Consider the following 13440-nt stretch of genomic DNA (forward strand, 5'->3'; position numbering starts at 1 on the left):
TGTTTTTTATACTTTTCAGGGGAAAGCTGATTTTTTCAAATAATTACCTTCATACCAAGTTTTCTTCATTATCTCATGATGCAGGTTAAACTGCAGTTTTGCATTCCCATTTTTATTATTAAGATAGCCAATGAAGACTCAGCATTGCTGAAGCATATTTATGTACTCACTCAACAAATATTCCTTGAGTGTGTGTTAGGTGAAAGGTACCCAGGTGGGCACAAAGAAGGATCAGACATGAATCTAGCCTGTAAGCAACTGGCCATCTCATAGAAGCATCAAGACATGCTCTAAACATTTTTTGCCCTTTGCTATGGCTAGTCAAGTCTCAACAAAGTAATGATAGATAGTGGCAATTCATGTGATTCCAGGTATCAAGATCCTGCAGGATTCAATTATTTGTCCTAAGTCTGAGATGTAAGACTTAAAGCTAGAAGCTCAAATTCAAGACAGCTGTCATTTATGGGAACACAAGTGCCCTAGGACACTAAGTTAACAGGTGTGGGTGAGGGTTTGTCTCAGGTCCTACAGAACAGATCCACATTAGAAAAACACCTGCTGTCCCTCACCTCTCTGTACCACCACACAGGCTACACTCTCTGCCTGGGATGCTTCTTCTACTGATAGCCACATGCCACCCTCCCTCTGGTCCTTTTGTTCTGTCCAGATGTCTCAGGACTTCCTGGGTCACTCTATTTAAAGCGGGATCCCCTTCACTCTCTCCTCACAGTGCATTAGTTTTTTCCAAGTACTTATATCTGACATCTATATTTAAAAAAAATTTTTTTTAGGAGGCAGGGATTTTGTTATTTTTGTCACTGTTCAACCCCACTGTCCCTTCCCACACCCCTCCTCAGGCTGTTCTATTTCTGGAAAGGTAACCTAACCTGGCATTTCCAGAAAAGACTTCACTTTTTTGAAAGTTTGCATTTGTACAGAGCCAAAACCATCCTTCCCAGAGCTTCCATGATTGGCTCTATTTGGTCTTCTAGGACACATGGAAGACGATCCAGCCCTTTATATGGCAACACTTCAAGTATCTTCTCTTTTCACATTCCCTTCAATCTTCTAAAGTTGAGATAAACACACCATCAGCCAGGCCTCATTCAAGGTTTTTGGGTCCTTTACCTTTACCAATTAAAACCTCTTCAATTATGGTTCCAAATACTCAGAAATGAACGAAGGTTTCATGATATATTTCCAGAACGTGATAATAAAAGATCAATAAATCTTTGCCATCTTTTAGAAGCAGGGTGACATTGTCATAACATTTTCTGCCCTACACTGTTGGTAGTTAAGTGTCAACAAAGTAATGATAATAGTAATTCATGTTATCTCAGGTCCTAAGGTGTAGTAGATGTGTACTTCGAAGCTCTCAGCCTCCTTCCAAGGACATCAGGTGCTTGCTGTATGTTAGTATATATTCAGAATATGCCATTTACCCCTCATCATCCACTCCTCCCTTTATACCAAAGTCCATTCTTCTGAGCTCTTACCTGACGGTTGCTGACTTCCCTTTTGGGGATACAGAAAAGGACCCTGATATGTGAGGCTTTGCCTCATGGAGTTTATATTATTATAAATTAATGATAATTCTTCCAGCAAGATTTTTGTTCTTTAAAGAAATGATTGACAAATCTTAGACTTAATGACTTTCTCACTTGTAAAATTTAAAATGACTTTCTCACTTGTAAAATTTAGTTAATTCTCTACTTCTGAAGCACAATGGAAGTATTTGCTAAGAGACTTATACTTTTACAATTGGAAAAAAGTATAATAAAATTTGGAGAGAGCATCTGATCCATATTCTATAAAAGAAATGAAAATTCATATAGTGAGGATGATTTTGAGTGTGTGTGTGTGTGTGTGTGTGTGTGTGTAGGGTTGAGAGAGGGGAACCTTGGGGCAGAGGGTTGAATTATCCATCATCCTGGATGCGCTATATATTATCAGCATTAGTTTATATGAACACTATCTTCCCCCTTCCTCTTTCCTTCTTGTCCTCTTGCTCTCTCTTTTTACTCCTTAAGTCATTCTATAATCACTTCTACCACCATATGTGAGCATTTGTCACATAAATTTTGGGATAAATTTATAAGGTTTTTAAAAAAATCTAACTAGAATTATACTAATATTACTTTGGATTTATAAAATGAATTGTTGGGGATGGGCACCTTTATAAAATGAATTCTGTGCTATTTAAAATATGGAATGTCTTTTTGTTTATTCATACTGTCTTGTATGTCATTGATTAGCATTTAAAAGTTTACTAAGAAGGTATTAACTATTCTCAGTTAGCTAAATTTCTAGATACCTAGTATTCTTGTTATTGTCAATAGTGTCTTATTACATTTGTTAGACCTTTTAGTTGGTATATAACTTGAAAAGTTGGGAGAATTTTATTTCATATTTTAAAATGTGTATATAAAACAGTGTTAGTGAATTTTTTTACTATATAAAGTCTAGATATTCCAAGATAATTGTAATTATATAATGAACACTAAAATGCATGATTTCTTTCAAAGGAAAACAGTAATATAGCAGAAGAAGGAGCAGCATTCATTGTTTATATTAAACAAAAGGCTCCAAATATAACCTAGCCTATAATTAGAATGTGATCCTTGTGTTAGCCCAATCCTTATCCCAGGGCCCCTGCTGGTTGGGATGATCCAAGGGTCAGCAATGTTCTCAGCTGAAGGGGAAGAGGGAACATCCAGAGGAACAAAGAAGTGGATGTGGCACAGTGCAGCTCTTTGACAGGATTAGAGGATGGGAGAGCTCCAAGTCATGGGTCCTGATTAGATACAAGGTCACTTCTTTCCGTGTATTGTACTAAACTTATTTAATTTAGACCTTCAAATAGAGGTTTTGATGTGTTCACACACAGGAATGACAAAAGAACCTAAATATATAATAAATCACAACTGCTTCCATAGACAGAATACTGGTCCTTTGTCATTGTTTTTGTTATTTGAGGATCAAGGTAATTATTAAACAATCAATAGGCAACAAGATTCTATCAATCCATAATGGTGAGATAAAGCATTTAGATTCATGTGTCAAATTGGATGAATCACTCTTGAGACCAGCAATTCACTACACATTAAATTGTCAAGGTGAGATATGACAAGAAGTCAAGTTCTAGCGAAGATCAAAATCAGTTTGAGTAAACCACTAACAAGGAGGTTCTAACTAAGGCATTTTTTGGTTACTAGATATAACAGAGGTTTGTTTGTTTGTTTTTGTATCAGATATTGAATCCAGGAGCATTTAACTAATGAGCCACATCCCCAGCCATTTTTACTTTATTTTATTTTTTATTTTGAGCAGGGTGCTGCTAAATTGCTGAGGCTGGCTTTGAACTCAAAATCCTCCTCCTTCAGCCTCCCAAATCTCTGGGAATACAGGTGTGCGCCACCATGCCTTGCTATAATGTGGGTTTAGAAACATTGTTTTTTTCACCTCAGCATTCTCCATTGTCTCTACAGATATGAGAAAGGCTGCTCTTCAAACTTGTCACCATCCAAATGATTTTGTTTCATATTCCCCAAAGACCCATACAGAATGGTGATGTGTAGCGGGTGCATAGAAACTTTCTAAAGCACATTTTAGGCGAGGTCTTCATTTTAACCCTATTCCTTAGTGTCATCTGCTACTTCATCAGTAGTCTAAATTTTACCTTAAATTAAGTAAGAATCTAAGAATTTCTGGGTCTTCACCTATAAATTCAATTTGACCAAAAAACCAAAAAATCTTCTAGAAAATCTCAGAGAGCATGGGACACAGGATTGCAAGAGGGGAGTAGAAGAAAGAATTCAAGGCACATTATCAAAATGAACTCTTGTGCAATCACTTGAATCCTGTAATTTTTCCTTCCTGTATTTTCAATGAATTGACTGAACCTTTGTGAAGGCCACTTGCCATGGGGCTGACATTGATAGCTCTAAATCAGAGAAGTAGAAATGAACCTCACTGTGCACCAGAAGTCAAAGTGTGACCCACAAGCTCAGATGTTCCAAACTCTTTGATAGTGTTGCCCAGCTGATCAGTTTGTTCCTGAAAATTGGTTACATCCTCTGGACTCTTTGTAGATGGGCTAAATTCACTGAGAGCATTCCTTTGTGGGTCTCCCTCCCTCCCCTCCACCCCCACTCCTCCAAATTCAGAAAGCAGGAAATGTCCTTTCTGTGCAACAATCACAAGGCAGGTCCCCTAGGGCTTCCGGGGGCTTGCATCTTCCAATTCCTGTTTCTGGTTTCTAACTGTTAACTCTGTATTTGGTTATGAGCTCTCTGTGGGCTGGTGTGGATTTGGTCATAATAAGATAACCTGGAGTTACTGATCAGAAATCTAAAGCAATCTTATTTTTCCAGGAAGTAACACAATGACCTTTGAGAATCTGGTCTATTTATTGAGTGTGTTGAGTTTTTGAATTGTGTTGTTTATAGCACAAAGTTGGCTGTTTACACTGAAGGTCCCTGAGGCTGTATGCCTATACAGGAATAGGATTCCTACACTCCTACATCCTCCTGTTTTACAGTGAGTTTATATTTGTTTCTTATGTGGACTCATGTAATTTAAGGAATGTTCTTTATACATGCACTTATTCCATAGCAGCCTTGAAAAAGGTTGCTTGCTTAGAAATGAATAAATATTTGTCAGATGAGTAAGACAAGATTGCTGATTCAAATCCTTTTATATCAAGGCAAGAAATAATCAACACTACTTTAACAGATAATAACCACCTCCTTCCCCCAGTGTTTTCCAAGCTGCATCCTACTAAAACTATATGAACATTACCTTTTAGGAGTAAACAGATAATCAACTATTACTTGCCATAAAAGAAGCAGTTTTCAAACTACCCAAAAAGCTATTGGATTACCATTTTATTAGCAATGAGTGATCTCCCACCTTAGATTTGGCTTTGTCATGTTTCAAGCCTAGGAATTAAACTTGCTTTGGAAATAAGATCAAAAAGAATAATCACATGTTCCTTTTGCAAAGGGAAAATCAAGGCATAAAAATTTATTTAACATTTAAATATCACCCTGGAATTGGAAAAGGAACTTGAGCTTCACAGAGAACCCTTTGTTTTTACAGTTATCAATCATTTAGCCAATTTCAGGGGATTATCATAGAGGAGTTGAAATAAGAGCTTAAATTCCTCTACCAAAGAACTGTACTTTCATTTGCAAATTAATCCTGGCCAGTTTTGTTTTCTTTAATAATTTATACCATGTTTTTGCTTATTTCTTTAATGCTTACTGTAAAAGATATTCTTTATTTTTTAAATAGCAGGTATATAGTAAATAACCTTTAAAAAATCCAATCCATCATTTAGCAAATTGATTTTTTTTATAACTTCCTATTCCTTTTAGTCATTTTGTACTTGTTTTAAATACTGAAAATCCTGTCTTACAAACAAAACTTTGGCTATGCAATCTATCTAATCATAATGGTTCCATAATATTCTACCCCAGTGTACACAGGGATGAAAGAAGCACAGGCTAGAGAATCAACCTGAGATTTGATTCCTGGCTGCATCCTTTGAAGCAAGTTATGTAACTTCTACACTTCAGAATTCTTGTTTGAAAAATGAGAAAAATATTCATTCTGGGAGCTAAAGAAAGTGCATACAGATTCCAGCACAGGTCTCCTTATGCATTACTCAGTGGAAGTGCTATTGGCATTCTCTACAGGATGATTTCTGTTATATGGAACACCCCACCCATGGCAGGGTCTTTAGTATTCCTGACTCTGACCCCTAGAATGCCACTTGGGCCCTCGACCACTGTATCAATCAATGAGGTCTTTGTGAAATGATCATAGTAAATTGTCTGTTTATGCTGCTTTTTCTTCCATTCCTCTTTTAAAAATATGGTTTTGGATAGCCATTCTTTGAGACATCACTGAGTTATCTCCTCAAGTTCCTAACTTCCAGGGGCTGAGATGACAAAACATCCTATTTAATCTTTGGAGGTACCATCAAGGCTCACCCATTAGGAGGCATTGCTTATATATTTCTGTGCTCTTTAGACCATGCAAAACCTGCAGGCTTGGCTGTGCTATATTTCTCATTCAATGTCTTACACCCAATTCAGTGCCTGACTGACACATTGTTTGTGCTTTGGGATGCTAGCTGAATTTAGTGGCTCACCCCATATGAATTCTGAGCTCTGCAGCCTTTATATTCTGGCCCAGTATTCTCATTTTTTCTCAGAACCTTGGCATCTCAGACTATACTTCCTGTATCCAGTCAATTGGCATCAGATTTCCTTTTAAAGCTTGTAAAGATGAAGCAGGCTTGTGTGAAGAGCCCAGGCTTGAGAACCTGTCTAAATGAGGGAGATAACAGGAGTGGGGCTGAGACGGTCCATGGATGCTTCCGTGTCTTCTGAACATTATAGGCAGGATGCAGCTGTGCTACAGGAAGATGATTCTGACTTAAGGAGGCTTAAGTTGTGCTTGACACCCTCCTGAACTCACAGTGGACCCATCTTCTAATGATGTCCACTGCAGATGGTTTTGTAGGTACTCTCTTTTTCAATCATTTGATTTCAAATAAACTACTAGTCTTTAATGACATGTTGTTTCCTTTTTCTTTTCTGCATTTCATCCTGCCCTGGAATATGTAAACATGAGATATGATCTCCTGGGCTTGTTAGGCAGATCCTGCTGCAGCTCCAGAAGCTCTGACATAGTAATAAAGTAAGACAGATTTATAGTCCTGTTGATCTGTGTTACTTCTAGTTTCCAAACTGGCCATTCCAAATCTTCACACTTCTCTTTGAAAGCCCCTACACTTCACTACTTTCCTTGCTGCTTTTCCTGATTCTTCCCACCCTCACAACTTTTAGCAGATGTATAAAAGCAGACTTTTTTTGTACATCACAAAGAAACCAGAAACTATAAGATATAACTCCCATCATTTCTATCCCCATTCCAAATAAAAGTGTATTTATTGCCATTAGTCCTATTCTGGTGATAAATACCCTTTCCACCCAAATTGAGGGGGATCCTTCCATCTGGATCCTGGATCCACCTCCCCTTCTTCCTGAAGATAAACATTCATCATTAATCTTGAACCCTAGGGTCTCATATCCAACTGCTTACTTAATATCCAGACTTTGATGGTAAGCATATATTCCCAATGTAACACACTCAAAACCAAGCTTTTTCCATTTGCTCAAGTCTAAAAACCTTAGTCATCTTTGATGTCTCCTTTTCTCTCATATTTCTCATTAGATCTTTCAGCCAATCTCAGTGGAATTTCTTTTAACTTATATTCAGAACTGCTATTTCCACTTTGGTCCACACCCTTTGATTCATTTCTCTCCTGGATTATTGCACCAGCCTTCCAAAAAAAATCACTTGGCTTCCATCCCTGTCCTCCTATAGTGTATTCTCGATGGCTGTAGAGATGGTCTTGTTAAAACATAAGATTATGACCTTTTGCTTAAAATTCTCCAAATGCATCTCATCTCCTAGCAAAGTTGCCTTTCAGTGGCTGACAAGGTCCTGCATGATCTGGCACCCACTGCCTCCTGGGCCTCACTCACTGCTCTAGCACCCTGGCCTGCCAGCTTGTCCTTCAACCATGCCAGGGAGAGCTCTACTTCAGGCTCAGAATGTTATCGGGGGTCTTTCTAGAGTCACCCTCAATGTTCAGACTGATAAGATCATTATAAACCTTATGTGACACCAGAATCACTTAGAAGATACAGGATTGGAGGCACAGCTTGTCAGCAAGGCAGGACCGAGCTTCCTTCTTTGGGAAAATCTTCACAGATTGCTGTGGTCCACACTGCTGCCTAGAGTTAGTGTCCCTCCCAGTATCTCCTCCCCCCATATCTCAGGTATAAGGAAAAGACCCATCCTAGGCAGATCCAGGACCTACCCTGACTTAAAAACTTTGAGCCCTAAAGAAGCAAACATCTCTTGCAGCTTGACCCATAAATCTTTGATGTACCGAGCCATACAGTTACAAGCATTACTACAATCACAGAAATCCAATGAAATGGCTTCCTACCAGGCTTTTATCTCTTTCCCAGCCCAGATATAGCTGACCAATCAGTGGTCATTTATGCCAGGAGCAATATGGCCCACTAACACAGTTAACTTTCCACCTTTATCAGGTCTCTGGGAAACAGTGAGAAAGCTGAGAAAGTTAAGAAAGTCAAATTCTGCAGAAGGTGAAGGGTCCTATTAACCCTTTGTTATGTGCCCCTTGTTCTTGCTGTTCTCTCTGCTTGGAAGGCTCCCTCCAGGACATCTACATGGCCTGCTCCTGCACCTCCTTTTCTTTCTCAGCCAAAATTCACAACTCCTAATTCTCCTTCTGGGACATTCTACCATGAATGCTTTTCTTATTTTTCCCATTGCTCTGTTCACCTTCTAACATATTATAGTAGTCCTCTTTGTGAATTCTTTGAGGTTTTGGGTTCTTGTGGTCTGAAAAAATTAAACGGAAAATTTCAGAACCAAGCACTTCCTAACTTATAAAGTACATGTACTTCTGAGCAGTATGATGTTAGTCTCTTAGTAACTGACTTGGTTATCAGATTGACTGCTGTGTCTTAGTGCTTGTGTTCAAGGTACTCTGTTTTTTTTAATGATTCTCTTTTTAAAAATATTTATTATTATTATTATTATTATTATTATTATTATTATTATTATTATTATTATTTAGTTGTAGATAGACACAGTATCTTTATTTATTTTTATGTGGTGCTGAGGATCGAACTTAGTGCCTCACATGTGGAAGGCAAGCATTCTACCACTGAGCCCCAGCCCCAGCCCCCTGGTTTTAATAATGACCATAAAGCACAGGAGTAGTGATGCTGGCAAAGTAGTCCTGCCAATGAGGAGTTGTAAAGTGCTTTCTTTAAGTGAAAAGGTGAAAATTCTTGATTTAATAAGAAAAGAAAAAGAAATAATATGCAGACGTTGCTAAGATTTACAATACAAATGAATAGAGAAAAACACAGGTTTTGGTAGTATCCCCACTTTCTGGCACCCATTGGGGGATCTCCAGGGAACGACATATTTAATTTACTAACCAATCTTGCTTAATTTACATGTTAATTTTCCCACAGAATTTAAGTTCTATAAGGGAGATTTTTACCTTTTATTTTTTAATCCTTCAGTGATAATGCCAGAACTATGTCAGGCACACAGTAGGTTTTTTAAACAATATTTTGTTAAAATTATGACATTCTTAATATTTTGTTAAAATTAATTTCTGCTCTTTCTCTTTTTTAGCCTCTAGCTTCTCATCCTTTCTTGGGCAGGTGGGAAGCGGGCAAAATGGTTTTGGTGACCAAATAAAAGGCAGTGTGTTGTCAGGGTTAAGAAAAAGGACTTTAGATCCAAACTGCATGATGTGAATAAGGGCTTTGCCACTCACCTTAGGAGGTTTCCCTAACCTCTGTGCTGCAGGTATCCCATTCATAAATGGGGATATAATAACAGCATCTATATTCTAGAATTTCCATGAGGAAGAAATGAGTTAAAATGTATGTAAAGTGTCCAGAAGAGTGCCTGACACACAGGAGCACTGTATGACAACTATTAATAAAATCAACTTTAACAAGATCTTTATTTCCACGCTGCACTACTTCTAGCTATTTCTCTCACTGCCTACCTCCTCTTGAGCTGATCTTCCAGCTCCTCTTCCAGCCCAGCTGCCCATGGCCTGTAACTTCCACCTATCTTTCCAACCACCAAAACCAAGATTTCTAAGGGCCCAGGTGTTGCTTTTCTTTCCTTAGTCTGAGTGGGCTGAGAACTGCCTGTTGTCGCAGATCACACCTTTCTTTGGCTTCTGCCACTCCTCCTGCCTGGTTTCCATCTGTCCTTACCACTGCTTCTCAGTCTCCCTCAGAAGCCTCCCTTCCTCTGCCATGTACTCTTCAGTGTTGTTCCTGACAGTCTCGCTCACCACCTTCTCCTGGGTGATCCCATTCAAAGGCATGGTGCCGACTCCCATACAAATGACACCCAATCTGTGCCAGTCCTACTGAATTTCCCAAAGATGTTGTGTTCTTTGTCACATTCATGACTTAGAGATTTCTCTGCTCTTTCTGGCACCTTCTCCTATGCCCAGCTCCCACCGCCTGACTAGTTCTACCTGGTTTTCCAAGTTTTCTTTTTTTTTGGAACCGGGGATTGAACTCAGGGGCACTCGACCACTGAGCCACATCCCCATCCCTATTTTCTATTTTATTTATAGACAGGGCTCACTTAGTGCTTTGCTTATTGCTGAGGCTTGGCTTTGAACTCATGATCCTCCTGCCTCAGACTCCCAAGCCGCTGGGATTATAGGTCTGTGCCACCATGCCCAGCCTGGTTTTCCAAGTTTTAATGCAACTATTACCTTTTCTCTTTTCCTATAAGCTAAGCCCTCTGTACTCCCTTCCTGCTATGGAGACATCTGTATCATAGTGCAATACAACGTCTGTCTCCTGATTGCTAATGTATTTAGTTCTCCCCCAGAAACGAACTACTCACAGGTATCCATCTGCTCAAAGTATGGTGCAAAATATATCTAGATTCAATATATGAATAGTAGCATCTATGTAGAATACATTTTGATTGTGTTACAGTTTAATTCAGAACTGAACATTGGACAAAATAATGATATCTCATCAAAAGAGTAGTTCTTTCAGAAAATCTTACAAGCTTTTATAAGCAAAAAACCCTAAAAAGTTCTGTTTTGGCAATGTAAATGTCACTATGGAAATATATATTCTATAGCAAAGTCAATTTTGAAAGGTAGGCTCCCTCTTTGATGTTGGTGACATTGACTTGACAATAGTCAACTGCAGTTGGGATCATCAAAATCTCACAAGTACCATATTTACCTTATTAGAAAAAGTTTAGTAAATACGTGTCTCAGGCTCCCTGCCATGATTACAAATGCCATGTACAAACAGAGAAGAGCAACTAATATTTACATGGTTAAAAATGACACAGCCAGCTCTTTTTAAGGAGCTTCGATGACTTGACATTTAAGAAGCTTCAATGATTTGACATTTTTTTACCCTGGCCCCATTTCGCCATGGTTCTTGCACCTACCTGTAAAGTACATCCAAATACACCGATCATCAGCATGGCCACGGACAGGTAGTCGGTAAACACGTCCCACCATGGCTTCAGCACCCGGAAGGCAGGCTGCTGCTCAGAGAACTGCCGGAATTCTGTCACTGGAATCATGTTTCTGAGAAAGGAGAGACTGCTGGTGAATTAACTTATCTTCAAGCACAACATAATACTAGTGACCCTTTTACCAGCCTTTGAAATGCCGCTTCAGCCCATCAGAAGCCCAGGTCTGCAGGAGCCCAGGAGCTGTCTGGGAACCAGGGTCTCAATGAGCCACTAAGTAAAACCACCAATTGAGGAAATGAGGAGACTCCCATGGACAAGGCAAGGACCTTTCCTGAACCACTGTCTAGTAGTCAGGCTCACTCGTGCTTCAGTGGGCAGAGGGACCATGGCCAAATCCCAGTTATTTCTTGGACCTCTGCTTGCCTCAAACAGAACACAAAGATGTCAGCAAGAACAGAGCCCACCCTATAAAATGCTTTAATTTAGCTCTTTATCTTGCCTTCTTGGGTTACTACTTTAAACTATTTTTAAAGTATCATTTCGGCATTCATTTGTGTTATTTCTTTACTGAGCCCTACTTGTAACACATTTTATTTCCTCTACAAGGAAAAAAACCATTTTGCCATGTGGTTATTGTCTTTTAAGAGAGATCTTATTGGTGGTATTGGTGGATTGGAAAGTACCACAATTTCACTTCCTGCCCCCATTTTCTCTGTGATTTTTTTTTTAAGTACTAGGGATTGAACCCAGGGACACTTTACCACTAAGCCACATCCTCAGACCTTTTTATTTTTTATTTTGAGACAGAGTCCCACTAAATTGCTTAAGGCCTTGCTAAACTGCTGAGGCTGGCTTTGAACTTGTGATCCTCAGCCTCCCAAACTACTGGGATTACTGGCAGATGCCATCATGCCTGCTTGTGCTTTTCTTTTGTCTTGACTTCTGTTCTCTATTTCTTACGCTTTTCATATGCCATTGATACCCTCTCACTTATGCTGATTTTTTTTCCTCTGAGAAATCAGTTTGCCCTGGAAACTTACTATAGTTTGGGTACATGTCCCCCCCCCCAAATTTCATATATTCAAGGCTTAGTCACTAGCCTGTGGTGCTCTTGGGAGTTGGTGGAACCATTAAGGTTGGGGTCTAGTGGAAGGTTTTATGCCACAGGGGACATGCCCTTAAAGAAGATGTTGGGATGCCAGCCCTTTCCCCTCTTCTCTTTGCTTCCTGCCTTCCATGGGAAGAACAGCTTGCTCCACCATGCTTCCCACCATCATGTACTATCTTGCCATAGGCTCCAAAGCAACAGGTCAACCAACCATGCACTGAAACCTCCAAAAGTGTGAATAAATCTTTGAGAATAAACCTTTCCTGTTTTAAAGTTGATTTGTCTCAGGTATTTGTTACACTGACAGGAAGCTGACTAACATAAAATTCCTATTTGTGTCTAAATGACAGAAGCTAAGTGAATGGGGTACACATGAGGTTCTGCACAAAGGGAAAGAGGCATATCCCTTTCTTGATCTGCATTCTCCTTTGTCACTCTCATCATCATTGCCTTTACTGTGATCCAAGACTTGGGGTTAATCATCTTGCTACTGTGGGAAGAAGTATTCTTTCCTTATTTTATGGCAAGGAATAAGGGAGGCCAATGAAGGCCAAAATGAAAAACTCTCTCTTCAAGCTTCTTTAGATCTAATAATCTAGCTCTCGACACCCGTCCTTCCTGCTTAGTCCTAACTAATAAGGCAGAGGAAAGGTCACATTTGCTACTCTGTCTCCTAAATCTTGTTTGGTTCATGGATTTTCCCTCCCTAACACTGAATTAAGGACTATACAATAAACACCCTGGATAAAAGCCAAGCTTTTCCTTTGAATTTATTGGTGTTTATAGCTTTAGAAAATATTGTTATTCATTCTGTCCTCTGCCTTATGACTTTTCTTAAACAATAATTTGCTTTCCTTTTGCATCTGTACTTTTACAATGTTAAAAATTTCAGCTGCCTCGTGATGCTTTCTACTATGACCTATCTACTGGACATCTCTGCAGCACTTGAAAGATTTCTTCATGGGCTGCAAACTTTTTGAGAATAGAACTGATACAGTGTGTGTGTGTGTGTGTGTGTGTGTGTGTGTGTGTGTGTGTGCGTTCTTAAAACAGACACTGCAGGCAAACCACACCTCCTAAATTACTTCATAAAGTCATGGTGCCATTAAAATTTCAGACTAGCTCACACTTTGACTTTCCTGACACCTTATGGTCTCTTTTATCAATAAATCACAACAATCTCACTGACCCAAATATGTTCCAGTCAGTTGTTTCAGTGATAATCA

The 13440-nt window shown here is 39.1% G+C and overlaps 1 protein-coding gene across 1 annotated transcript in view; it reads right to left on the reverse strand.

Moving 5' to 3' along the window:
- Positions 1 to 13440, reverse strand: part of LRRC8C (leucine rich repeat containing 8 VRAC subunit C) — a 96555-nt gene that overhangs the window by 22664 nt on the left and 60451 nt on the right. Inside the window, exon 3 of the mRNA XM_081305053.1 lies at positions 11077 to 11218. Within this exon, the coding sequence (XP_081161179.1) occupies positions 11077 to 11214 (138 nt within the window). The 5' untranslated portion in view covers positions 11215 to 11218. The remainder of the gene's footprint in view (positions 1 to 11076; positions 11219 to 13440) is intronic.

This window comes from Spermophilus citellus (assembly GCF_964194105.1).
Source record: "Spermophilus citellus genome assembly, chromosome: 9".
In the NCBI taxonomy this organism is placed as follows: Eukaryota; Metazoa; Chordata; class Mammalia; order Rodentia; family Sciuridae; genus Spermophilus; species Spermophilus citellus.